The following is a 25934-nucleotide window of genomic DNA, read 5'->3' on the forward strand; positions in this document are numbered from 1 at the left end:
GGAGGGGGTTATGTGTGGCTTGAGGTGTAGGGTGAGGGCGCATACTCTGGGAGAACGGCGAGCTCAGCACCTTGGGCTGCGGCTTCGCGGATGAAATCGCATGCTTTGCGGTGGTTTTCCTCGATGGCGAGGTCCTGCGAGGGAGGGTTGGTTAGCGATTTGCTGCGACGCAGAGTAGGTGATGAGCGACGTACCTGGATGTTCCATTGGATGACGGCTACGCGATGGATGGGTGCCATTGTGGGTTACAGTGACGTGAGTGATACGGAGGAGAGACCAATGTCTTGTGAAGTGCGACGAGGAAGAAAGTCATGATGGCCATGGAGGGGTCGTGTAGAAGTTGGAGGTTGGAGATGGTGGAGTCATTGAGTTCCCCGCGTTGGAGTCGCCTTGATAAGAGCGGGGTGTGTTTATGTAACTCTTTCCTTCCCTTGTGCAACTTCCTCGTGAACTTCGAGATAAGACAACATCAATCTGGATGTTTTCAATCTTGGAATATCATGACTGACAGACTAACACTACTGGCTAACTTGTTCTCGAGCGCAGCGAGAATCATTAGAATGCGTGGGGCTTTTTCAAACACGCCGGCTATATCAAAAGGTTGATTCTCCTCTCCTCCAGGGATGAAGTTCTCTTCGCGTTAACTCAAATCAATTCGGACGAGCAACCACCCCCAGCATCCAGAGCCCTTCACTGTTGAGATTGCAGATCTTCGTGCCACCGGCTCTCCAGAATCCAAGGCCGGTGAAACTGCCATTAGCCAGATGGCAAGACCCTACAAGGGGACTGAGTTGGATCTCCCCACGATGGTCGAGTAGCTCAAACAATGGCTCTTCGATCAGTGGCTGGATAAATACAGAGAGTGATCTGGTTCAAGCTCGGGTTCGCGAAGATTGAGCAAGAGACTTTCCCATTGGAGACGGACAGCTCCTTTCCGAGCAGAATACCGTCCCCTCGGCCACTCCGAACCGGCTTTATGGTATAATTGTCTTTATGAATCAGGGATCGACTCTGCTGGTTGATCAATTCGCTCAGCTCCGGAGACCCAGGGTTGATGATAGGTACGACGCCGTGCCGAATGATCGCTGCTTGTTCTGCTGTCAGGACTTGCTTGCTGAGAAGGCTGTCAAGTTCTTGGAGAAGCACCCCAAGGATCCGCTTATCGTGAATGAGAAGAATACTTCTCAGATCATTGACAGAGTGCAACGCAAGATGCCGCAGAATGTCTGTTGGGATCAAGCGCAGTTCATGCTGGAATAGATCAAGCCCGGTTTGGTACACACGGTCCAGGCGCTCACCGTCTGTGCTGACTATGTCGGGACAGTCCCTGTCGGACAGACAGTAGAGGTCATATCCGGTCTTCGAGTTGTTGCTCCTGACCATTCGAAGATCTACCGGCTTGACCATAGTCGCACTAACCCTACCACTTTTTTCGGCAAAAGAGACGAACATCTCACTATAGGGTGACCGGTACTGATCGCGCACAATATGTATTGGGTACTTCGGCTCGAAAAGGTCTAGCTGACTTTTGATAAACTGGTCATAGTCAGAACACTATCGTAGCTCACAAGGGTGAAGGCTCTCTACATACCTTTCGTGCGTCCGCACGTGCAAAGACACAGCCTCTTTCAGCCGCCGTCTCGTATATCCGATAGCCGTAGGCTGCAAGGAGCTGTGCATTGATGGAGTATCGTGTGTTGATCTCACAGATTTTGGCAGTACCTGGGTGATCCGAAGGAAGAACAAGATCAGATCGCCAGTGTACCTGACACTCCCTAAATGGTCTCAGGTTATTCGCTTCGCATTGCTCATGCAGTCCCTGGAGTGGGAAGAATCAGCACCCCTGCTAAAGATCAAGTTGATGAGTGTCTCACGCGCAGAAGATCTTCCTCGTGTGGTTCCAGTGGCATTCGTCGGGGGAACGCAGCCTGTTCATCTGTCCACCAAGTGTCCACGATGCTGCTGAGTTCGTTGACCAGTGCTTCGTGAAGCTTCGCTACATTCCTCTGAAGTCTTCAAGGTAGGAGGTGTGGGTTTGGAGAGTTGTTGTTCAATTTCCTCGACAACCGCTAGTGAGTGACTCGAAGTACGTGTTAAAGGTCTGCTTCTGTTTATGCTGTACTTCCCTCTGGGCTGATTTCGGAGCCACAGGGTCTGCTGGGCTTATCGTTGGAGCCAGACAGACCTGATGGATGCCGTATTGAGTGACCATCTTGAATTGCTCTACTGGGATGTGCGATTGTGCAGACATTCGCAGTCAACTCAAAAACATCGTTCTCTGATCCCGTTTAAATAATTCGCCAGATACCTATTCGAAGCGTTGTCCTAAGTCAAAAGCATCTTTTACAACGACATCGCCACCTTGCCCCTTCTCGAGCACACAGCATACTATTCTCGAGAGCTCGCAATTCTATCGCGCTTTGCGCTTCTTCGGCAATCAGCGACTGAGCCGTCGGCATCTGAATCCTCGGCAGAGACACGCGGAGTGTATTCTTTGTGCTGAAGCAAGAATTGCGTCTAAAGAGCTGTCCATCTTCTCTCTCTACCCCCTATTGCTTCCTTGGTTGACTTGCTCTGGCTCTAGAGAGCTCGATTGTGTACGCTAGACACTTATGAGGTCGAGATGCCAGTCTCACAATGTCACGGATTGTTTAAAACCAGGTGGAATGTATTGCAACTGTGAACTGAGGGTCTGAATCCGGGCGCTCTCGCTTGCCATATTGTCCCTTCATGAAAATGGTCAATTCCCCGCACTTGAAGGTTGATCCGACATGAGATATGAGGTATAAACTCAGTCGAGAACCGAATTTGAGCTCTGACCCCACGGACAGTCGTCAGCTCTCAAGGGTGCGATCAGCTTGATCTCTTCTACATCAGTTGAACAATGAAACCAGGATACCCTGGATTGCGCGACCAGCAACAGAGGAAGGGCTGTGCACGGATTGGTCTCACAAGACCTACCCGGGTGTCACTGTCACAAGACATAGTAAAGTTGCCAGACGAAGGGCCTCAGGTATCCAGGACATCAAGATGGAGTGGTTATCGCGACAACGAAAAAGAAGCAGTCGGGCATCAGCACTTAAAACAGGCACCAGGCCCAGAATGGAATGTCAGGAACTGGTTCAGGTGGATCCGACCAGCAAAGAAAAACAAGGCCTCGGCCAATTGCCAAGCAATGAGGACATGTGCGCACTTGCCTCATTGCCTCTACATCATTTCCACCGGCACGTCATCCCTTTCGCCTTGTTCACCACTCCGCTCCGCACCCCGCCAGTGTACTCAGTACTATACAATTTACCAGTACTTGGGAGCGATGGCACCTCTCACAGCAGAAGAGCTCGTCAAGCACCCAGCGTATCCCACAGTCGAATGGGAACTCACCCCGACAACATCCGGGAAACAAGCAGTGGCCCAGACCCGCCGTGGAGGGCCGATCAATCTTCACTATGAACTTCACGGCACTGGCCCGGTGAAGCTCGTCGTAAGTCTCAAGTGTGATTCTCAACCCATCGGGGATCAATGGTGGTACTGACACGGACCGTGCAGTGGATTATGGGCCTCAACGGGACCCTGAAGGACTGGCGACGCCAGGCCAGGTACTTTGGGCACAAGCACGGGTCGCGATACACCTGTTTGGTGTTTGACAATCGTGGCGTCGGTCTTTCAGACAAGCCGATATCTTTTTACTCGACCTCCGAGATGGCCCAGGACGTAGTCGACCTGGTGAGCTCGTTGGGCTGGATCGATCTAGCCGGTCCACCTGAGCGATCTATCCATGTCATTGGTGCCAGCATGGGTGGTATGATAGCTCAAGAGGTCGCGATGCTTATTCCCGATCGCCTTGCGAGCCTGATGCTCAACTGTACGGCACCGCGACTGGTGCGGACAGGGCCGTTTGTGGAGAACCTGCGGCAGCGAGCGAACATGTTCATCCCTCGCCACATCGATGTGGAGCTGGAGCGGCTGGCGAAGAGCGTTTTTGCCGACGACTTCCTCGCCCAGCCCGACACTGAATATGAGGACCCGGCGAAGAATTTCGCGACGAAGCGCGATCGCTTCGCTGCGGGCGTCATCCGGAAACGAGCCAATACGGACGAGTACACCAAGAAGGGTTTCATGATGCAGATTGTGGCCTGCTATTTCCATCACAAGTCGGCAGCGCAGCTGAAGACCCTTGGGGATCGAGTAGGCAGAGACCGCATAGCCGTGACTCATGGCACCAAGGATTTGATGCTGACGTTTCGGCACGGGGAAATCTTACGCGAGGAGATCGGGGATGGGATCACCTGGAGGGCCTTCGAGGGGAGTGGCCACATGCTAGGTTGGGAACGAGAAGAAGAACTGCATGAGTTGATTGAAGAGATTGTGAGCCGATGCAATTAGAGGATGATCTCGAGCAAGAGCATACACCGTTTCCCCGCATGATTGACCCAACAACTGTACATTAGACTAAGATGACATTCCGGCGAAGAATTAGAAATGCTGACAACTTCCTCCAGATTCGAGGGTCCAGTACGCAGTAGACAGGTCGCGGTGACCGGTGGCAACTCGTATAGCTGCACTGACTGCACGTAGCTGAAACCCTCGTGACCAGCCACACCAGACACCGCAGCGGTCAGCTGCTGCCCATCAACTGCATCTCATCCCATCCCTCACATCTCAGCACCATTCATTCCACAAGCTCACTGGATATATAAGCCAAGCATCACCTTGACCCGTTTCCTGAAGAAATTCCCGCTCTCCTCCTCTCATCCACTCTTTACCCACCCATATATATAGATCACAAAACCCCGGACGATGCCCCACGCCAAAGACGACAGCTACGAGCCCGCCTCCTCGAGCGATGCCCGCTCGCCCTGCCCGGTGCTGAACAGCCTAGCCAACCACCACCGCCTCCCGCACGACGGCCGGAACATCACGGCGGCGCAACTGCGCTCGGCGCTGGGCTCGATCGGGCTGGGCGCCGACGTGTCCGCGCTGCTGGTGTGGCGGGCCTTTACGATCCACAGCGACGACGCCGAGTTCGGGCCCCACGGGTCCATCGGCGGCCTGCGTGACGCCACCGACCTCAACGCCGCGGGGGAGCCCGTCCTCCACCTCGACAAAGTCGGCCGCCCGCACGCCATTGAGCACGACGTCTCCGTCACGCGCCAGGACCGCGCTCTCGGCGACCCCATCCCCTGCGACCCCGCCCTCTACGCGCAGTTCGTCGGCAGCACCCCGCGCGCCGGCTTCGGCGTCCCCGACCTCGGCCGCTACCGGAAGCTGCGGTACGCCGAATCCCAGAAGAGCAATCCCGCTTTGAAGTTTGGGCGTCGCGAGCACTACATCGCCTGCGGCGAGTTGGCCGTCCTGCGGTGCCTGTTTGGCGAGGGGCTGGGTAAGGGCATCCCGAAGAGCTATTTGCAGGCGCTGTTTGGCGAGGAGCGCTTGCCGTTGGAGGAGGGGTGGAGGCCTAGACGCTGGGTCAAGGCGTTTTTGCCCGAGGCTGCGGCCGTGATACTTGCGATTTCGAGGTATGCTTGGCCTTTTTGAGGGTTGAGGAGGGGAGAGGGGGGAGGTTAGGATGATGTTCTAGGGCCGGGTTTGCGAATGAGGGATCCTGGTTTCGCGAGTGTCTTGATACGTGGTGGTGCTGAGGGGCTACGGGTTTATCTGTTCAGCTGGGAGGGTTTGCGCCTCAGGGTTCGGCGCCTGGCAAGTATAGCCGACCCGTCCGGCTTGTTGGCTGATGTGCTTATCTTGTGGCTGCGAGTGGTCAGAATATCAGACTGGCTGCAGGATGGAACTGTCGCTCGTCATTGACGTGGAGAGTTCGTGGAATACATGCCAGGGCAGGATTCGGGGAGGCTGGATGGGAGGCCGGATGGGAGTCTCGGTTGAGAGTTTAGTATAAGATAGTACATGAGGAGTACCTCATGTGTCTACGGCGTTCTCGACCATCTTGACGAACGCTTGTCTTGTGTGCCGTTCCTGTTTAGGCTTTTATATCGTGTTCAGATGGGGTGTACGGTTTGAGTGTGAAGGAACGTATCAACATGTCATCTCCGTTGCAGAAATCTCTCGAGGCTTGCAGTGCTGGAGCAGCCCGCTCATGAATGAGTCCGTCGAGAAAGGCATTAGACGTAGTTTATTCATATCTCACCGAGTAACTACTTGTGATGCTGCAAATTATAGGGTCCACAATATAGAAAGGTTATCGTGTTCTTCCTGGTTCCTGGAACCCAGCTTCACATGCTTCTAACTCGAACCCTAAGTGATTGCATACTCAGATTGGCAAGCCGTGGGTTGTACTGTCATGCTCTTGACCTTTTGATAGTTACTTAAGTGGATCACCAGGTTGGTGACTGGGCATGTCTCTTCTGTAGCCTGGGTGAGTACGTGATGCATGGCCTCAAGACAGAAGCTTCGGAGAAAGGAACCACTTCAAAGGCACCATCACGGCTTTTCGTATGCCAATGCAGACTAGAGGGGGGATTCCCATCAATGACACTCTGGGGTAGAGTTATCAACAATGCAGCCAACACTTATCTTCACCAGTACTATCATCCGAGCCCCCTGTACGGCAGACAAATGTGACCTGTCCCAGCGACCGCGTCACCATAACCACCAGACATCTGGGTTGAGCATTACTACTGCGAGTGCCTTCAGGCCCTCCCTGTTCGTCCATATCGACCGTTCCTATAATAGGAACCTCTCCACCCGTTATCACGCAGGCCTCAGGCTCTGTGGCGCAGGAACAGACACCGATCAGCGAAACAACGCCTCACCTTTCCCCTTCATCGAACAACTTTATGCCCCGACGTCAGAGACTACTGCAGGAACGCGCTGGGTGAAGGATGATTAGGGGAGTCGGTGGTCAGTTGCCACCGCATGGAGTACGCGCGTCGAGTTGCGATCACTGCCCGGAGGGATTGGTGAGCAATGGGCATTACCCCTGCAGGATGCATGAGATTGCTCTTGTAGAATGTATGGAGTCGTGAACAAGCTTTGTAGGATAGCTGTGATGGTAGCTTATGTTGATTGATTTCTTTTGGGAGATTGCTTGTCTTCTGATGTGGATTGTATGGGATAAGGGAGCTTCATTCTGTACGGGGATGAGCGAGAGCGTAGCATTGGGGATGGATGCGGTAAGCTACAGTTTCTAACTTACGGGATATAAATAGGACGTAAGCTACATCACCTGGCAGCTAAGCAGGGTAGTCAAGTACAGAAACATAGAAAACTACAGTCATTAATTGTTACTAGTTGACTGATGATTTACTACAGCCTGGAGGCTTGGGGCAACTGCCTCGGAGCAGGTCGCCCCCGCCGTACCTTTCAATTGGGTAATTTCTACCTACAATATCAAATCCCACAAGGCGGCGGGGATATTCCACCTGTTCTGCTTCTTGTTGCTGTGTGCACTAACCTTCTCAACCTTTGCAACTATTCCCACTCGGATATAGTCCCCCGACGGTAAGACATTTCGTCATCGGGACTGGATAAACATCAATAGATGGTGTCGATCGAACCAACCGACTCCCACTGATTGCGCTCTCCTTGCTGCTTCCCCTCAAAAGCGGAGACTCTGTTGGATCCAGAGCGTTCGGAGAATAATCTTCCTGCCAACGCAGTCTCCACCTAACGATGAACAAGTCACAGCGAGGCTCACAGACGTCATTCACATGTGGCCTGCCTGGCCTGGCAGTCTCGATAAGCCATCGCTATGCTCACCGCAACACGATCAGGCTGACAGCAAGTCAACCTCCATCATCACAAGGCCAGCCCCCTCGGAGATCTTCAGTCTGTGCCCTTAGTTATCTAGTTATAGGCTTCTTTCTATACTAACATGGAGTATAGTATGTACGCAAGATATTTCCCCGCATCATGACCTACACTAGTCACGACATCTTTAGCGCAGGTCGCACCATCACCTGGTCAACTGCGGCAAGCAAGCAAGCAGAGCATCAAGCAAGCAATAATTCACCTTGCCCTCGTGAGATGATCATGGTATCAGTCGATCCCGCGTTTCTGGGCGATTGCTCGGCGACGGCTTGAACCGAGTTTTAAGGAGGAATGAGATGAGGGGAAATGATGAGATTACATAAGTCCAGTGAACAAGGCTGTGCAACCCCTTCCTTCGATCGCCCCCCCAAACTGGTAACCGAAGGGATGCAGAAGTACCCAAGATGTCATGACCAGATGCAAGGGCGCTCTCACCTCACTGTTGTTGCGTTGCTGCTGACCGTTTCTCGAAGCCCATCCCAATGTCAGGTACGGTTGGTTTTCCTGGGTATCGGGGAAATTCCCCACACGGTACGTACTGCATGTACGGTGTGTACTCAGTATGTACAGGACGGAGGTCTCGCGTAGCCCACTGACCAGCAGTTAATCAGCAGATCATGGAGATCAATCTAATTCCCAATCACGACATCCCGAAGCAGATGGCAACAAGGACCAGACTTCCAACGCGACGGCTTGACTCCATTTGGCGGGTCTGCCCCAATGATGATCGACCGATGGCTTGCCCAAAGACCTCAGTCAGAGGCGTGCACTAGACACGGCTCTGGGGACACTAACCAGGCACTAACCAAGCACTAAACAGCCCATCATCGGTATCCACGCCTCCAATCAATCCTCGTCTACACCAACTGCACCAACTGTCGCGCCTGCATGGCTTGACACGTATCTACGGCCCTGCCGGCTTGTCAACACGTCAAGGCAAGCCAGCCAGCCAGCCAGTCCAGTGGAGAGACCGGGGAAGAAGAAAGGGGAGAAGAAGACGGACTGGCTTAGTCACTTATGCAAACCACAGCAAACAAACAAAGATGACGATGAGGCAAGATAACCCGACCGTATTCTTCCCTAAGGGAAACTTGCATACCTATACTCCGTACGTATCAATTGAGCCCTCCTTTCCAGGGACCTTCTATAGTTTCAAGCCCTTCTTGCCCTCCTTCTCTCAGGGGGAAAGAATCATGCGAGCCGAAAAGAGCAATGTGTTGGAGGGCCACCCGATCGATCAGCTGCCTAACACTCTTAACCTAAAATCTTGTGTAGCTTTTCTTTCGCTTAACCTTTTTCTTCCCCATTTCTTAATTCAATAGTCTATGCAGTGTGAAAGTTCCCGGAGTCTTTTTTGCTTTTCTCGCTTACTCCAATCTAGGGGGAAAGAGAGAAGGAAACTTAGCCTGGGCCGCCACTGTTGTTATCTCCGATTACCCTGATTATCATACTGACGATGGACCAGCAAGCCCAAATCCGAGTCCAAGGGCTGTACAGCCTACCATGACCCGCTTTCCAGCATGAAATTCCGTTCTATAATCCGAGCAATCCACCAGATAGGCCCTTTGCTAGAGTTAAGACTATTCAGACCCGGTATGATTGGTCTCGGCCTGCGCAGCAAGGGAGTAAACTGTTAGCCTTAGCATCTTCTCGACCTTGACAGAGTAGTTCAGACCGAGAATGACGGAGAGGTCAATGCATGCGTAAGCTCAGCTGCCAGGCCACTTTCTGCAGCAGACAGGATGACAAGAAAATAAAAAATCAGAAAGGAAAAAAAAAAAGAAAAACAAAAACAAGAAAGTAGAAATTGTCAGAAGGGTGACATCGCTGAAGCATGCATGCACGCCGGACTTCTCAATGGTACATAAAAGGGCCATCTGCTCGACCAGATGATAGAGGCTTGAATGGTTAGGAAAGCAGGCCTGTTCCTTGTTTTCTTCTTCGTCTTTTCTTCTTTCCCTGCCTAACACGAGTCTCTACCTGGGCCCATCATCATGCTTCCCTACGTTCTGCTTCTGCTGTTCACAGCCTTGGTGAATGCCTATTCAGACCCAGGAGCCTGCTCGGGGTCCTGCTGGGCTCACGACCCCAATGTTATCCGCCGCAAGACGGACGGCAAGTTCTTTCGCTTTTCCACCGGACTGGGGATCTTGATCTCGTCCGCCAGTGCCATCACCGGGCCCTGGACCGATTTGGGGTACGTGCTGCCCAATGGTTCATCGGTGACAGTGGGGAATGCATCCAATCTCTGGGTAAGACAACGCTCCTTCAACAACCCTACTACATGTTTTTCTCCTTGCCCCTTGCCCCCTTCCCGTCGGGTAGCCCTAAGTCCAACATTCCTCGACTCACCAAATGTAACTCCAGGCTCCGGACGTGCACTACGACAGTGGGACCTATTACCTGTACTATGCCAGCTCCACGCTGGGCAGCCAAAGCTCGACGATCGGGGTGGCCACCTCGACGACGCTGGAGGCGGGCTCGTGGACCGACCACGGCACCATCGGGCTGACCTCCTCGTCGGCCAACACGTACAACGCCATTGACGCCAACTGGATCTCCATCGGCGGCACCGGGTATCTGCAATGGGGCTCGTACTGGCACGGCCTCTACCAGGCGCCCATGACCAGCTCGCTGCAGATCAGCTCCTCCACCCCGACCAACCTGGCCTACAATGCCTCGGGCAACCACGCCATCGAGGCGTCGTACCTCTTCGAGTACGGGGGTTACTACTACCTCACCTTCTCCAGTGGCCAGGCGCAGGGCTACACCAGCGGGCTCCCAGCACAGGGGCTCGAGTACCGCGTTGTCGTTTGCCGGTCGAAGACGGGGACGGGCAGCTTTGTATGTTTACCTAGCCATTCTCCTTAGGCCCGCTGGTCTCTTGCCGTGATATCATGGAGACTCCCATTGCTGATACCACCCAAAACAGGTCGACAAGAACGGGGTCGCATGCACCAACAGCGGTGGAACCACCGTCCTCGCCAGTCATGACTACGTCTACGGGCCCGGTGGACAGTAAGCTTCCCTCTCTTTTTGTCTTTCCCCGCGCCTATGAGATCCGACCCGAAGCCTATATTCCCCACCTCAACCCCACCACGCATCCACCAATATATCCACAATTGAACCCATACATCATGATTGCATTACATATGAACGTACCCATGTTAACGGAAGGTTCACTCAGGGGCATCGTCAACACCACCAACCACGGCATCGTGCTGTACTACCACTACGCCAACCCCAACATCGGCCTGGACACCTCGCAGTACCAGTTCGGCTGGAACACCCTCACCTGGGTGGACGGGTGGCCCACGGTTGCGTAATCCATCGGCCTATCTATGAGTTAGACAGAGTATACCCTTGTTTACATCGTTGCTTCCTCGCACCCATGGGGAGATCAAGTCTCAAGTGAATCAGCGAGTGGCGACCTTTTCGAGATCAATCAACAACAAACAACCCTTCCACAGTCCCACTAGTGAGCAAAAAGTGAACTCACTGCCTTCCGAACTGGGCAAATAATCGTCATGACGTTGGACCTTCGAAACAAGAAAATGGATCTCGATCGCGAACGGACAACGGCGCTTGTTGGCTGGATTTTCCCCATGGGATTAGATTGGAACCTTCTCCCCGGGGTAGTTGGTGGAGAAGGGAAGGGGGGGTGGGGGGGCCCACTATCTCTTTTCTTGTTTAATTTTTGCATATATTTTGGTGTAATTTTGGTACCTCGGTTCGAGTGAATACATTGTGCATATATGGTTGCATATCATACCATTGCCCTTAGCCTTTCAGGGAGTATGTTTGAACGACTAAGTTGTTCTGTGAATGAGATGAGCGCATGGGATAATTGAAGCAAGCCGACAGGGGCAAACCTTTACCCCTGGAAGGACCAACAAATTCAACCTTACTGATATGACTGGACTGAATATAGTCATAATTTTCAATTCGGACGCACATCAACCTGGACCAAACATACAGCAAACAAAGAAATACTACCGGTTTCTCCCTCCCCCCCTTCTCTGCAGCGAATCCAACACCGACAAACAAAAACAGCAATCTCGCGGAAATTCTTTATGTAAGTTAACCTTTTCCGCATCCTAGCCGTGCCGTACCTGAATATCTGCTGCGCCCTGCCCTGCCCTGCGAATTCTTGGTGTACGGTACGTACAGTATGTATGCTGCGGCCCGCGACGCGGTATGCAACCATGGACTCATAATACGGAAGTGCATTTTCCACCCCCTTCCGTTCCGCAAGTGCAATTTTCCAGGGATAAACTAGTTCCTCTGAGATTGTGTCTTTACTCAAGAAGAACGGAGTAGAGCTTAGACTCGAGTCTAGATCTCGGTTCCAGACGCGACTGGACTTGACTCTGGACTGGACTCGAGAATTGCAGACTCGATGGTCTAGATCTTGAATGTCGGATTTCGAGATGGCATCTGGTGCAATGAAAGGAGCCATCTGATGTTTTCCGGCGAGAGGAAGACTTTTTCACTGTGGCTTGCTGGGTTGCGTTCGTCGTTTGCAAGTGGCAGTAACCCTTCCCACCCCCTGTTGTTCTTCGTGTGACGGTTGGATGTAAGGGCAGAGGCAGAGCGGTTCCCCGGGTCTGACAGGTCGGATTGGGAGGGGCTGTGTGTACTGTACTTGCAGTACAGTGATAGGTTCAATTGGGTACAGCTGGGTGGGGTTGTTATTGTATAGGGGTGGTTGGTGGAGTGTTGGGGTTCTACGGAGTCGCTTCAATGGAATTTGTGAGTTGTTGGATTTGACAGGCCTGGGTTGTATGTGCTTTGGTAGTATTGCTCTTTCGCCTTGTTGACTTCATCACTTAGGTGTAGTGTATAGGTATAGCCTCTCTTAACCTTATTACCTGTTCCTGGTGCGGTGATGTGCTGATTGAATTCACAGCGCAGGAGACGTCCAGCGATGATACGCCCTAGCATTGAGCATATGCAGTGGTCAACAGTCAAGCTTTGCGGAACCACAGGATAACTTACAGCTCTCGAAGGGAAAACACCCAGACATCAAGTATCCATGCACTGGCCCGGAAGATGAAGTTGTTGCAACTCTGTCCCACGACAAGCCACCAGATATACTACAGTGGCAGACAGAAAGCAAAGGAATAGGGAGGGTCAATTGCATAACGAAATAAGTACAGTAGAGTACATACTTCAGACCAACTCATCTCCAAGCCCCCGTCTTGGAGACGCAATCCAGCACAAAACATAACATAACCTACCAACCATGACGACCATTTCCCCATCCAGTCCAAACCTACAACCGCACATCATCAAAATACTTCCTCCCCTTGTCGCCCAACAACCCAGCCACGACCTCCTCCAACTCGACCGTCCCCCGCTCCACCCGCCTTTGCGTCCGCTGCTCATACTGCTTATACATCACGCCCCCGGGCAGAAAGCTCAGCGTCATCTCCACAAACGGACCGACGGCGGTCTCCGGCAAGAACCGCGCAAAATACTCCGTCAGATTCTCCTTCTTGACGGGGCGCAGCTCCACCGCGCGGCCCACCACCGTCGCAAACGCCCGCTGCACATCCACCGACGAGTACTCGCGCGGACCGTGCAGCTCGAACACATACGGCGTTTCTGTACCGTCTGTCTCGTGGGACAGGATACATCTCGCGCTGTGAGATCCGATGTCTTTGACGGCGACCTGTTGCGATCGCGTCAGCACGCACCCGCTGTCCAATCCACTCTCCTCCTCCATCCCTTCAATGTAAGCTATCTAGAGCACCGGGGTTGGGGGGAGCTTGCCATCGGCACCTCAAAATCCACCGGCGTAATCACCGTCTCGAGATACGGTCTCTCCTTATGCCGCACATTCTGCACCGCCGTCGCCCAGTTCTCCATGAAGTACGCGCACCGCATGATCACCACCTCGGCCGCGGCGTCGCGCAGGATGGCTTCGGAGATATGGTTCGTCATGATCTCCCCCTGTCCATCAAGTTGTCAGGGACACTGTTAGCCCTATTCCACTACCTCACGAATTCACCTCCCCCCCCCGGGGAACCACCAAAGCTGATCCACCCCGGGGGGAAAAGGAAAACGTACAGTTTCCGCCCCAACCTCAGCCCCCAAACTCGATAGCAGCACCAGCCGCCGCACGGTCCCCGAACGCTGGATCGCCAGCCGGATGTTGGTGGAGACGGTGGTGGCCCACTCGTCGAGTGGTGTGGTCTCGTCCAGGCACGGCGGCAGCACGAAGAAGACGGTGTCGAAGCCGTGGAAGTTCAGCGTGGCGGGTACGGTCAGGTCGCCTGGGTAGGGCTCGAAGTGCGGGTGGTTCTGGAGCTGTGGGGGCACGCGGTGGAAGTTGCGGTAGAGGCCGCGGATGTGCAGCTTCTCATGAAGAGGGCTGGCGAGGAGGGCGGTGATGGTGGCTTGGGCGGTTTGTGGGGAGGCGGGAGCTATCAGGATGCGCATTTTGAGGGGTGTGTTGGTGGTGTGACAGGTGATGTGGTGGTGTTATGGATTGTTGGCGTAGAGGGAGGTGGATGGGATCATCACAGGTGTAGATGTTGTATGTAGTAGAGGGCTATACTTTAAGTAGGTGGTGATGATGCATGGCTTCATTGTTTCGGAGCTGAATACGAAGAGCACTGCGGGGAAGTGTTGCGATTATTGGGTACCGTCTGCTGAGCTCGAGATTTGAGTTAATCGATGGTCACTTCTTCGGATATACTTCAGTATGCATGGCAACTGGCAAGATGTCAAGCAAGCCGATGATCTCACCGACCCCGAGTCTAGCCCCAACGCAGTCTAGTCCCCCGAGCAATCACGCCATCGCCACGGCCACGTGACGCCGGCTGACTAACGCCGACCATCGGCCCTGTCCTACTGTAAGCTGTCTGTCCCTCACCTTATCTTCTCGATACATCGCTGACTGCAAAGGAAAAGCAGCAATGTTCCGCCAGAGTATTCGCCGCTTCGGCACGACCGCACTCCGCGCCGCGGAAGCCTCCTCGTCCGCGTCGACGGCCGCCGCCTACAATGTCCGGGTCTCGCAGACCCAGGGCGTGGTGAACGGTCTGACGGCGGGTAAGTAGTACCGCATCCGCCCTTCCTCCAACCCACCATCCACCCGCTAACCTGCCATAGCAATCGGCAACACCCCGCTCATCCGGCTCAAGCGCCTCTCCGACGAAACGGGGTGCAACATCCTGGGCAAAGCCGAATTCCAGAACCCGGGGGGCAGCGTCAAGGACCGGGCCGCCCTCTTCGTGGTGGAGGACGCGGAGCGCCGGGGCCTGCTCAAACCCGGGGGCACGGTGGTGGAGGGCACGGCGGGCAACACGGGGATCGGGCTGGCGCACGTGTGCCGGTCGAAGGGGTACAAGCTGGTGATCTACATGCCCAACACGCAGTCCCAGGGCAAGATCGACCTGCTGCGGCTGCTGGGCGCGGAGGTGTACCCCGTCCCCGCGGTGGCGTTCGACAACCCGGAGAACTACAACCACCAGGCGCGGCGGCATGCCGAGTCCTTGGAGAATGCGGTCTGGACGAACCAGTTCGATAACACGGCCAACCGCCAGGCGCACATCGAGACCACGGGGCCGGAGATCTGGGCCCAGACTTCGGGCAAACTGGATGCGTTTACGTGCGCCACGGGCACGGGGGGTACGCTGGCGGGGATCACGCGGTATTTGAAGACGGTTAGTGAGGGCAAGGTGCAGTGTTTCCTGGCGGATCCGCCGGGCTCGGTGCTGCATAGCTATATCCAGAGTGGCGGGACGTTGGTCGAGCGGTCGGGCAGCAGTATCACCGAGGGGATCGGGCAGGGCCGGGTTACGGATAATCTGTCGCCGGATATCGGGCTGCTGGATGGGTCGTTGAATATTCCCGATGAGAAGTCGATCGAGATGGTGTATCGGTGTCTCGATGAGGAGGGGCTGTACCTCGGGGCCAGCTCGGCGCTGAATGTCGCTGCCGCGCATGAGGTTGCGCTGAAGCTGGGCAAGGGCAGCACCGTTGTCACAATTTTGTGCGATGGCGCGTATCGGTACGCCGACCGGCTGTTCTCTAACTCCTGGCTGCAGGGCAAGGGGCTGCGCACGGCGATTCCCAAGCATTTGGAGAAGTACATCGTGCTGCCTTAAGTGGGAGGGAGTTTGTATAGTAGACTTGTGCATAGATAACGAAGCATTTTTTTTGTTCATCCGGTGTATCGGTGGGGGTTTGTATAGTAGTTGGAGGATGTGAGTAGATAACGGATCATGTTGTTTATCCGGTATATCGGTGGGGAAATGGTAGTACTATACAAGAGGAGTGAGTCCATAGACCAGACAGAAGCAAAGCCGGAGCAAAGCACGAAAACCAAACGCCATCATGCACCCATTTCTATCCCGAAGAAAAGAATAAACGCCGAACCCATGTATAGAACATGTACAAGTAGCCCACCCCCAACCCCTCTCATCCCTCATCTCCAACCAACCCCCTTCCCCCCTAAACTGACAGTCTAATCATCATCCGCCGGCATCCGCATATAAGCATCAATCGCCGCACTAAACGCCGCGAAACCCGCACAGCCCGCCGCAGCAGCCTGGGGCCCCGCCTTGGCCCCCAGAATGCCGCCGGTGATGCACCCCGCCGCGACGCTGTTGGTGAGGTCGTTCTTGGCCCGCAGCCCCTCGATGCAGCACTCGGTGCCCGAGTACAGCGCGCCCACGATGCCGAAGTTCTTGGCCGACGACCACGACCGCGAGCCCATGTCCTTGAAGCCGCGGCGGACCTGTTCGCGCCAGGGGAGGTCCATGATCGCTTTGCCCTGCGGCGTGAAGGTGGAGTCGTAGGACATCTTTGCGTTCATTCGTTAGTTTGGTGGTTGAATGGGGAGAAGGTTTTAGGGGAGATGGGGGGTAGGATTAGGACTGAGGGCTGAGGGGATTGACAAGCAACCCCGGCGTCTAGCTATCCAACTCTTTCTCGAGGGTATGTGTATTGTATCCGGGGTTGAAAGCGACAGGGAAAGGGAAACATACACTAGCCATAAACAACCCGAACACACCACCCAGACCGAAACCCATCGTACCCGAGATGACCGTCTTCACGGGGCAGGATTCCATCGCGCCGTACATCTGCATTCACACTCGTGTCAGCGAGGTTTCTCGTGTAAAGGTACTTTCCAGAATCGAGGGACGTACCAGCTTCACCATCGCTTGCTCCTGCTCGCTCATGCCCTGCATGTTGGGGCCGCCGCCCATCCCTCCGAGGGGCGGGGTCACGCTGGGGAAACTCATGCTGTGCGTGGTTGAGATGTGTGGTGGATAGGCTGGCTGGGACAGGAAATAAGAAGACAGCCGGGCGACCTGCCGATATGATCAAGTGATGGAGAAGGTGTCGACACCGAGCTCTATCGCGCCCCGGACTTTTTGCGGAGACGGAGTGGCGGCTCTCTCGCAATTTTATTCACGGCACCCCGGTACCGCCACTTGCGCAGGTTGCACGTGATACACTCCCGGAATCTAGACGAGGCTCTACGAACGGCATTCTGTGCACGCAACATAAATCGGTAAATGTGTCAAGATAAGATAATGTGTATCGGCTATATTTAACAGGCTGGTGATTGCCAAAGCCATCAACAGTAACTCAACGAGTGAAAGAATGTAACAACGCTCATCGTAAAGGGTATTGCGATCAACAATCATAACCCTGCGTAAATCCGTACTGGCCTCATGCCCCATGGCTGCAACCCAGCGTCTACCGTTCAATCTAAATTCAAGATCATGTGCTGTATTTACAATGTGCCGGAATCAATCCCGCTTGGCGTCCTTGTCCGGGAAGAATTCCCTCCTCTCTGGCGACGGACTCAAACTGCGCTCCCACTCCGCCATCAGGTTCGACGCCGTGCGGGTCAACTTCGAAGGCGCCAGTTTGGTCATCGCCGGCCAGGGGATCCCGTCGGAAACGCTGGGATCCGGAATGCTGGTGTCGTGCAGCGGGCGCCAGTCGCCAAAGCTAGGTGGTTTCCGTCAGGATAATACTCCCCCACAAAAAGAAAGACAGAACTTACCTGGCGCTGGTGCGGGGGCTGCTGTTCTGCGTCATCGGCGACTGGTCATGCTTCGTCTCCAACGTGCTGCGACTGGACGACGGCGTGTGCGTCTTCTTCAGCTTCGGAGACTCCCACTCCCAGTTGTCTTCAACGTCCGGGGGGTTACTGTGGTCGCCCCATCGGGGTTCGTTCGGCCCGCTTGGGGTAGTGGCGGCTCCGCGAGCGCGAGGGGACTTCTGCCCAGGTGGATCAATGCCGAATTCACTCCAGAACGACGAATCGATATCCGCCGATTTGGAGTCTTTACCAGAATGTTTGCTCCCAGACCCCTTGCTCCCCGAGGAGGACCGCGACAGCGTAGTCCCTCCGTATACCGACACCCGATCCCGACTGCGTGATGTCGAACTGGATGACACCCGCTGGCGCACCGGTGGCACACCCCTCGACTCGGTCGCACTGATTCCCTCTTCTCCCACCGTGGCTTGTCGAATGTCCTCCAAGAACGTCCAGAGTCCTTCCTTCAAATCCGATGCCATCTGCTTGCCGGTCCGCACGAGGGCATCTCGCGACGGGGGCGGCATGGTGTTCCGCCACTGCGAAATCATGTCATCTGCAGGCTTCGAGCTCACGCCGCCCGCAATGGCACTGCGTTCGACAGAAGAGGGTAAGGTCGCCGACCGTGGAGATCGACCGATGCGTTGGCTGCCGGCCTCCGACTCGGATCCCGTATTGCCCTCCCCAGATCCCGTCGTTGGGGAAAGCAAGGACAGGGCCCGAGTGTGGGAGCCACGGAAGACCCGTCGGCCATTGGCAGAAACGTTGGTGCCCTTGGTCGCGGCCGCGCGGAGGCTCTGCCGCCGCTCCAGCTCCCGGCTGAGTCGGACCTGGGCCGCCGACGAGCTGCCTGCACTGCTTACACTGTGGTCGCGGCGATGTGGGAAGGTGGGCTCTTCAGGGGATCGCAGGGAGACCAGCGGCTCGGCGCGATGGCTGATCTCCGTGCGTTTCTTTGTCTTCTCGGTTGACGCCCACTGCTTTTTCAAAGAGTCCAGCTCCGTCTCGGCCCGGTTCAACTCTTCCCGAAGCTCCAGCACTTTTCGCTCCTGCGAGGCGATCGCGGTCAGCAGACCCGAGCCGTCATCCTTCTCCTCAAAGGCCAGCGGGGTGCCGAGATGGGGGACCGGCGACTGGTGAGCGGAGGTCCGTGTCACGGGCGTCATCGATCCGGGAGACGCAAGACTGGGGTCGTAAGCTTCGGGTCCGGAGGGGATGTTGATGGGAAAGTTGAGGGTAAGTCGCTTGGCGTGTCTGGCAGCACCATGAGGGCGAGGGGGGAGAGAAGATCGCTTGAGTTGAGTGGGAGTCCGGCCGGTCGGCGATGCAGGGTGATGGTCATGGTTGAGCTGGTCAGGCGACGATGGCAGCAGCTTCGCGGTTTGGGACGTTTCCGGCGCGGTTTCCGCCTCGCCCGTTCCCGGGAAATCCCCCATGACGGGCCAGCGTGTGGAGGATGGAGATCGTGGGCGAAGCTGATAAGGGTCGGTTCGGAGAGTTATTGACAGATCAAGAGCGTAATCATGACATTCATTCCCTTGTTGAATTGAGAGAAGAGGGGAAGAGGGGAGATATGAGAGGCCCACCGCCACAGTCGAGGGGAATTGCAATTGTTGGCTGATAAGAAAAGAATGTATGTACGTATGTATGAGTATGTATGTATGGATGGGCCCGTCAGCAGTGATAAACAATCATCAATGACAACAATAACAACACACAAAGGACAGTGGGCAGCAACCAGACTGGACACGGAAAGACAATGGGAATAGAAGACCAGAAGAAAGGGAGACGGGGAAAGGAGAAAAGGAAGCGAAGGAAAGTTTAGAGAAAGTAGGTAAGGGAAGGACTAGACCCAACACGGGGGGGGGGGGTCGTTGGTGAAGGGTGAAGTTCACTAAAAAGACGGTGATTTCGGTAGCGGGTCGCAACGCGCATCCCTTCCGCCTCCGCCTCGTCCAGTTCCCGTCTCAGGGGAGAGGGAAAATGAGAGAGAGAGAGAGAGAGAAAGACAGGAAGCATGTACTTTGCCACTCAGTAGTGACCTCTGACTTGGCATAATTTGCACATACTCGAGTCTTGGTGTACCCAAAGACATTGAGGCAGTAAACTCCTGCATATCTCCAAAGCAATGCCACCAGTGCAAACTGCAGTCTCCGCTGGCCCTGATAAGGATCATCATGTGGTTGACAGCCCCCAAGCTGAAACCGCCAAATACTGCCCAGCACGAGTCGCTCCACGCGGGTGGTGGTCAGTTTGATTACTTTGTCTATCTTTGCCTGCTTCTGGCCCTCCCGAGTCCCCTGTCTTTATTCCCATAGCAATGAGGGGGGTGGTGAAATTGCCCAATTGCATTACTATGTCCACAATGCCATATACACACAACGCATGCAAGAATCACTTCGCCTTACTTACAGATCCCACCAATTATTATCTCACTCACACCTTGCCAGAAATTGTCCAACAAAAATAAACACCTGTAGACACACACAAGGAGAACCTATGACAAGAAAAGAAAGAATGGCAAATCACAAACTCGCCAGAAAATCGGCTTCGAAAATATAAGCAGTAAGAAATCTGAACGCCCAAACCGAGCCCTATCCGACTGTCAATTGGTACATAGGAAATTATAGTCGTTGGTAGACCAAAGATCACAAACACAAAGAAATCAGATATCAAAGAGAGGCCACGGTGCCCTCATGGTCGGTCTCTCGCCAGACGAGACAAGCCCGGGTATATCGTCGCCTGAAACTGTCTCCTTCGGGTCTTGTTGACCAGCAACAGACTTTAAGTGCGAGAGATTAGGACCCGTGTGATGACAGGCCATGAGAGCACAAACAATACCAAGTGAGGGGGAATAATGCAACAATAAAGAAAAAGTAACAGCGCATATGAAGGAAAAGACCACGGGCGGCCAGGTGACCGAATATTTCAACGCCGCATGTGAGCCCAATTTTTTGTACAATGATGAATATGTTGTGTCGCGCTGAGATTCGTAGGATTCGAGATCTCCAGATCGCAGTATGCAAGGAGTTGACGAAATTGCAAAGAGCCAGTTCTAGATTCCAGGCCATCGATTGCGAAGGCCCTCAGACCAGCGCTGATAGAGCACATCTGACAACTGCTTAGTGTGCTCCATCCCCGGCACCTGTTGCCCGGGGAGGTTTGCAAGCTGGGCGGGTTGGAGGCTAGGCTCGGCCACGGCGGCGCTCTGGCGGCGCCGGTGGGATTTGAGGTGTGGGTTGCTCTGCGCCAAAACCAGTCGCGGCCTCTGTGGGGAATCGGCCGGTGGAGCTGCGGGTGGGACGAGACTGGCCAGCTTCGGGTCACTAACCATCCACCAACACGAGCGTTGTTAGCAACCCAGAAACTTTATTTGACAAGTACTACTGCAGGGGAGGCACGCTTGCTTACCTCTGTAGCTTCTCCGTCGTCGCTCTGAGAATATGATAGAGTCCCTCGGGATCGACCATCTCCAGATCACTCCAGGCCTCCGCTAGTCGTGAGATCGCTTCCCGCTTCTCTTGGTCGCCCGTGGTCCCCAACACTTCCTGGCAGGCGAGCCCGACCGCCTTGCTGTACGCCCGACGCCCCAGTTGCGCTTCCTTGCTGTTCGGCTCGGAAAATAACGTCTTGGGACTGGCGTTTTCGTCCCCTCCGAACAGGTACTGCGGCGGGTAAGATGCGTCGCTAGGGCTCTTATTGTCCGACACCCGACGGAACTGCCGCACCGTCGACGGGCTGTTGCCGAAACTCATATCCACTCCGAGTGGCTGCTTCACTCCACTCGACCGTCGCTTAGCCCGCCGAATTGACGGACTGTGGTCGGGAGCTTGAGCTCGTCGTACCGCGGTGTTATTCGTATGCTTTGACGGAGGGCTGGACACGTAAAGATCGTCCATCATGTCGGCGGTTTCGTCGAAAACCCAGTCTTCCTGTGGCTCTGGCTCTGGTTCTGGCCCATTCTCCTCATCGTCTTCGACTTCATGTATAGTCGTCGTAGAAGCTTTCACGGTATCGAAGATCCACCCGTCGTCGTCGTTCAGGTTCCGAATAGTATTCCTGTGCGACAGAAACAGTCAGTGCGAGGAGCATGGACAATGGAACTTGGATTTGCATACAGCGACTCCGCATAATACTTAATCTTGTGGGTCACTCCTCGTCCAGCATCAAAATCCTGCTTGCGATGAATCAACTCTTGTAGCGCCTCCGTTTTGCCCGCATTGCGGATAAATTTATGTCGCAGAAGCTCCTTCGCGCTCGGTCTCCGGTCGGGGTCCTTGGTCAAACACTGTGCGATGAAGTCTTTGAAGGTATTGCTGTACTGGTCTCCCTGTAGGCGCGGGGCGGGTTCTTTGGGGATTAGGAAGAGTACCTTCATGGGGTGGGTGCTCGCATGGGGTGGCTCGCCGTTGATCATTTCGATTGCCGTAATTCCGAGCGACCAGATGTCCGCCTTATAATCATACCCAGCCTGTTGAATGACTTCGGGGGCCATCCAGAACGGTGTTCCGACAAATGTGTTGCGCTGAGATTTGATGTTGATCAGTTGCGCGGCAACTCCGAAATCCGCCAGCTTCACTTTGCCCGTGTGCGACAGAAGTACATTGGCGGCTTTGATGTCGCGGTGGATCTTGCCTTCGCTGTGCAGATAGTCGAGTCCGAGTAGCAATTGTTGGCAAATGATAGCGACGTGTGCTTCGTTGAAGACTCCGGGTTTGAGCTAGGGAGTATTAGCGGAGGGGACGGAGCTAGTCGACTCCTCAGCTGCGGAGGTGCTGAGTGGGTTATTACCAGGTCCAAACACGATCCTCCCCCGAGAAATTCCATCACAATCCACAACTTATGTCCTCGTAGAAAACTAGCCTTGTATTGCGTGACGAATGGGCTGGCGCAGGTGGCAAGGACCGAGATCTCCTGCTGGATTTCCTGGATATCATCTTCGCTGGACTCGAGATCGATCTAGAAAGGCCGAAAGTGGTCAATCGGACGATCGGAGAAAGAAAGAGACCAGTCACACGCACATGCTTGATCGCTACGATCTCGCCCGTAGCCTTGTCAATAGCTTTGTATACCGTTCCAAAGCTACCACCTGTAGCATGTTGGTCAGCCATCATCGGCGCAATCGGCGCAATTGGACGGCAGAGACTTACTGCCCAGCTCTTCCATCATCTGGTAGTGACTTGCCATGTCGTCCTCCATTTTGATCGCGTGCAAGCCGTAGCTGGAGGGCTATCGGCGCAGTTGAAGAATCGGGGAGAGATAGCTCAGAGAAACAAATAGAAAAGAGAAGGGGGAAAGAAGCAAAAAAGAAGAAAAAGAAAAGAGAGGAGAGCTAAAACAGGGCACACAAGGGGGGGGCACCCGCACCGCCAGTCAGCTATTTATTTCCTGTCCGGCGAAAGGACGGATGGAGCTGGAGCTGGAGCTGGGAGCAAGGACGAGTGGAACCTGGCCCTGTAGATAGAAGATAGAGAAATGAGGGGGAAAGAAGTGGGAAGATAGCGAGTGCTTCGATAGGATCGATACCTACTAACTGACTTAACCGTCCCTCTTACCAGGAAGTGCCCCATTCTTTCTACTGGCAGCCGCTTCTCTTCCATGGTACGCGGCAGAGACAACAGGCGGTAGTGCATGGCAACCATGGGTCAGCTACCGAGTCACCGCCCCGGGCACCGCTGGACCGCTGGTATTTCGCGGCCTTGATTGGGTGCCAAATTCCCCGTTTGCGGCTGTTGCCTCAGGCACGCTGCAACCCGCAGTACCCCAGCCCTGCATGGTGCAGGTGATGCAGATGGGGCATGCAGGCCGCCAGGTACGCAAAGGTCAGCAGGACTTCATCGGTATGGAGAAATATAATCCAGCAAATTAGATATCCGCATTGACGTATTTAGTTTTTTCAGATTCCTAAGACTATAGTCTTGCTCCAGCTTTTTCCATCTTCAAATCCCTCGGTGCAACACATTTACAATTCATAGCGTGGTGCCACGGTAGCGTGTCTAGATCTAGATATACTTATACGGGTTCATGATTCCGTTCTGTATCGACCAGCCAGTTAGTTTTAGTCCCACTGTAAAAAGCTCAACGGGGCATGATGATCCTTACCGGGTCATACAAGTTCTTCAACTGCTTCATCAACTTCACCATCGTCTCATTCTGGCTGTATCCGATGAATTCCTTCTTCGCCAGACCTAGGCCGTGTTCCGCGCTGATGCTACCTTTGCGCTGCTGGATCCACTCATACACCCAAGGCTCGATGGCCTTCTCGACTTCCTTGTTGTACTGCCGCACAGAAATGTTCAAGTGCAGGTTGGAATCACCCATGTGACCATAGCCGACAACGGCCCGAACAGGAAAGGAGTCGTCATCACCCACGAAGCCAAGCTTCGTCAAACGCTCCTTGCAGTCCTCAACCAGCTGGTACAGCTCGGGCAGAGGAATGGAGACGTCATACTTGTAAGTTCCGCCCAGGTGGCTCAAGGCCTCCGTAATACCTTCTCTCCACCGCCAGATCGAGTGGAATTGGGTCTCATCCTGAGCCAAAACACCATCTGCGACAATGCCCTCACCCATGACATGTTCCAAGAAGGTCTCCAGCTTGGCCATGTCGTGTTCGGCGTTAGAGCCACTAGTCTCCACCAGACAGTAGAAAGGATACTCGGTCTCGAGGGGATAGTTGTTGCCAGTCGACTCGTGAACCAGCTTCTGAGTGCGCCCGTCCATCAACTCGAAAGCGGAAAGGATTTCAGACAGGTGTCCCTTGGCTTCCTGGTAAGCCTTGCGGACCATGTCATAGCTCTCCAGACCGAAATAAGCGACGTTGACAGCCTTGGGGCGAGAAGGACATTGAATAGAGACCTTCGTAATGATGCCAATGGTACCTTCGGCGCCAATGAACAGTTGCTTCAGATCATAGCCAGTGTTGTTCTTGCGCAGGGTCGACATGGCATCGACGACGGTTCCATCTGCCAGCACCGCTTCAACACCAAGCACAGTACCGTGAAGACTGCCATAGCGGAGCAGACGCAGACCACCGGCGTTGGTAGCAACGTTACCGCCGACATGGCATGAGCCCTTAGCACCCAGGTCCAGCGGGAAAAGGTGGTTCCGCTCGGCCAAGTACTGGTCAGCCACCTCCAGGATGACACCAGAGTCAACCACCAAGACTCCGGACGCTTCATCGAAGGAGTGGATCTGGTTCATGCGAGAGAGGTTGATGACGATCTCGTCGAAGACGGGCACGGAACCTCCTACCAATCCCGTGTTGCCTCCCTGGGGCACAACGGCCAACTTCTTCTCGTTGCAGTATTGTAACACCTTGCTAACCTCCTCGGTGGTCTGGGGCTTCAGGACCAACTTGGTCTGGCCACGGTACTTGCGCATCCAGTCGCTGTTGAAGGGTTCGATATCATCGGCGTTGTCGGCGGTCACTCCATCGATCACGGCGGACTGTGCGCCCAGCAACTCCTTGAAGTATTTCACATCCTCGGCGGAGATTTCGGCGAACTTCGAATCGCGCTTGAGGTTAGGATAAGCATTGGTGGTGTACTGAATCTCCTTGGTCGCATTGGCGCGGGCGGTAACGGTGAAGGTGCGTGTGGCGGCCAGGGAAGGAGTCTGGACCGCAGCGACAGGGCGGAACAAGCAGCGAGGCTTGGGCACACGAGCCCTTCGCAGAGCGACTGAAATATTCCTAGCACCGGACATGATGTGGGGCGGGGTGGAAGGTGAGGGTGAGGAGAAAGGCACTGGAAGAGTCAACAGAGCGGCGAGCGGCGAGCGGCCATCTAAAAAGCCTAACTTACCCCCCGATGGCGGAGATGGAGTCATCGTCTCGGCTTGGAGTCAGCGGCGCCGAACTGTCTTTCCGTCCCGACGGATGTTGTGGCCTCAGGCAGCACAAAGGTCCGGTCTGCGGGAACCTGAATAGTAATCACTTGCCTCAAGTTGGGTGGTCGATAGAGTTAAGCATGGGTAGCTTAAACTAAGTACTCTATAAGTTAATTCAACGAAGTATATGCAGTATATGCTCAATAATTTCAATGATAGAACCACGTGGTCATTTTCAAAGCAGAAGCCACCCCCAGCTCAAGCCAGTCAATAT

The 25934-nt window shown here is 54.4% G+C and overlaps 11 protein-coding genes across 11 annotated transcripts; 4 read left to right on the forward strand and 7 right to left on the reverse strand.

Annotated features, from left to right (window-relative positions):
- Positions 1 to 8: 8 nt before the first annotated feature.
- BO82DRAFT_396922 (uncharacterized protein) lies at positions 9 to 239 on the reverse strand (the record flags this gene model as incomplete). The annotated part of the gene is made up of 2 exons (XM_025638877.1): positions 9 to 134; positions 195 to 239. The coding sequence occupies 2 exons, from the start codon at positions 237 to 239 to the stop codon at positions 9 to 11; spliced, it is 171 nt and encodes a 56-aa protein (XP_025497180.1).
- A 411-nt stretch (positions 240 to 650) lies between these two features.
- Positions 651 to 2212, reverse strand: BO82DRAFT_396923 (uncharacterized protein; the record flags this gene model as incomplete). The annotated part of the gene is made up of 5 exons (XM_025638878.1): positions 651 to 775; positions 858 to 1536; positions 1592 to 1819; positions 1875 to 2006; positions 2186 to 2212. 5 exons carry the CDS (start codon positions 2210 to 2212, stop codon positions 651 to 653), a joined length of 1191 nt encoding a protein of 396 aa, XP_025497181.1.
- A 990-nt stretch (positions 2213 to 3202) lies between these two features.
- BO82DRAFT_349516 (alpha/beta fold hydrolase) lies at positions 3203 to 4492 on the forward strand. The gene has a single exon (XM_025633883.1). The coding sequence runs from the start codon at positions 3553 to 3555 to the stop codon at positions 4381 to 4383; it is 831 nt and encodes a 276-aa protein (XP_025497182.1). The 5' UTR covers positions 3203 to 3552; the 3' UTR covers positions 4384 to 4492.
- A 305-nt stretch (positions 4493 to 4797) lies between these two features.
- On the forward strand, positions 4798 to 5535 carry BO82DRAFT_396925 (putative peroxidase; the record flags this gene model as incomplete). Its single annotated transcript, XM_025638879.1, has 1 exon — positions 4798 to 5535. The coding sequence occupies one exon, from the start codon at positions 4798 to 4800 to the stop codon at positions 5533 to 5535; it is 738 nt and encodes a 245-aa protein (XP_025497183.1).
- A 4048-nt stretch (positions 5536 to 9583) lies between these two features.
- On the forward strand, positions 9584 to 11194 carry BO82DRAFT_66 (arabinan endo-1,5-alpha-L-arabinosidase). Its single transcript, XM_025641443.1, has 4 exons — positions 9584 to 10019; positions 10135 to 10611; positions 10700 to 10785; positions 10955 to 11194. The coding sequence occupies exons 1-4, from the start codon at positions 9762 to 9764 to the stop codon at positions 11091 to 11093; spliced, it is 960 nt and encodes a 319-aa protein (XP_025497184.1). The 5' UTR covers positions 9584 to 9761; the 3' UTR covers positions 11094 to 11194.
- A 1789-nt stretch (positions 11195 to 12983) lies between these two features.
- Positions 12984 to 14455, reverse strand: BO82DRAFT_349521 (NAD-dependent epimerase/dehydratase). The gene is made up of 3 exons (XM_025633884.1): positions 13840 to 14455; positions 13543 to 13722; positions 12984 to 13441 (listed from the first exon to the last, which is right to left on the reverse strand). Exons 1-3 carry the CDS (start codon positions 14209 to 14211, stop codon positions 13043 to 13045), a joined length of 951 nt encoding a protein of 316 aa, XP_025497185.1. The 5' UTR covers positions 14212 to 14455; the 3' UTR covers positions 12984 to 13042.
- Positions 14456 to 14690: 235 nt separating this feature from the next.
- On the forward strand, positions 14691 to 16078 carry BO82DRAFT_324285 (cysteine synthase A; the record flags this gene model as incomplete). Its single annotated transcript, XM_025632822.1, has 2 exons — positions 14691 to 14826; positions 14887 to 16078. 2 exons carry the CDS (start codon positions 14691 to 14693, stop codon positions 15882 to 15884), a joined length of 1134 nt encoding a protein of 377 aa, XP_025497186.1. The 3' UTR covers positions 15885 to 16078.
- A 147-nt stretch (positions 16079 to 16225) lies between these two features.
- BO82DRAFT_324289 (translocation channel protein TIM22) lies at positions 16226 to 17146 on the reverse strand. The gene is made up of 3 exons (XM_025632823.1): positions 16929 to 17146; positions 16767 to 16862; positions 16226 to 16582 (listed from the first exon to the last, which is right to left on the reverse strand). Exons 1-3 carry the CDS (start codon positions 17022 to 17024, stop codon positions 16244 to 16246), a joined length of 531 nt encoding a protein of 176 aa, XP_025497187.1. The 5' UTR covers positions 17025 to 17146; the 3' UTR covers positions 16226 to 16243.
- Positions 17147 to 17290: 144 nt separating this feature from the next.
- BO82DRAFT_427805 (uncharacterized protein) lies at positions 17291 to 19269 on the reverse strand (the record flags this gene model as incomplete). Its single annotated transcript, XM_025640389.1, has 2 exons — positions 17291 to 17742; positions 17798 to 19269. The coding sequence occupies 2 exons, from the start codon at positions 19267 to 19269 to the stop codon at positions 17538 to 17540; spliced, it is 1677 nt and encodes a 558-aa protein (XP_025497188.1). The 3' UTR covers positions 17291 to 17537.
- A 1619-nt stretch (positions 19270 to 20888) lies between these two features.
- Positions 20889 to 23032, reverse strand: BO82DRAFT_271733 (STE20 family serine/threonine-protein kinase; the record flags this gene model as incomplete). The annotated part of the gene is made up of 6 exons (XM_025630997.1): positions 20889 to 21159; positions 21245 to 21892; positions 21952 to 22553; positions 22625 to 22792; positions 22855 to 22922; positions 22984 to 23032. 6 exons carry the CDS (start codon positions 23030 to 23032, stop codon positions 20889 to 20891), a joined length of 1806 nt encoding a protein of 601 aa, XP_025497189.1.
- Positions 23033 to 23691: 659 nt separating this feature from the next.
- BO82DRAFT_349526 (FAD-binding oxidoreductase) lies at positions 23692 to 25617 on the reverse strand. The gene is made up of 2 exons (XM_025633885.1): positions 23936 to 25617; positions 23692 to 23868 (listed from the first exon to the last, which is right to left on the reverse strand). The coding sequence occupies exons 1-2, from the start codon at positions 25535 to 25537 to the stop codon at positions 23836 to 23838; spliced, it is 1635 nt and encodes a 544-aa protein (XP_025497190.1). The 5' UTR covers positions 25538 to 25617; the 3' UTR covers positions 23692 to 23835.
- Between the last annotated feature and the right edge of the window lie 317 nt (positions 25618 to 25934).

The sequence above is a fragment of the Aspergillus uvarum genome, assembly GCF_003184745.1.
Source record: "Aspergillus uvarum CBS 121591 unplaced genomic scaffold BO82scaffold_1, whole genome shotgun sequence".
In the NCBI taxonomy this organism is placed as follows: domain Eukaryota; kingdom Fungi; phylum Ascomycota; class Eurotiomycetes; order Eurotiales; family Aspergillaceae; genus Aspergillus; species Aspergillus uvarum.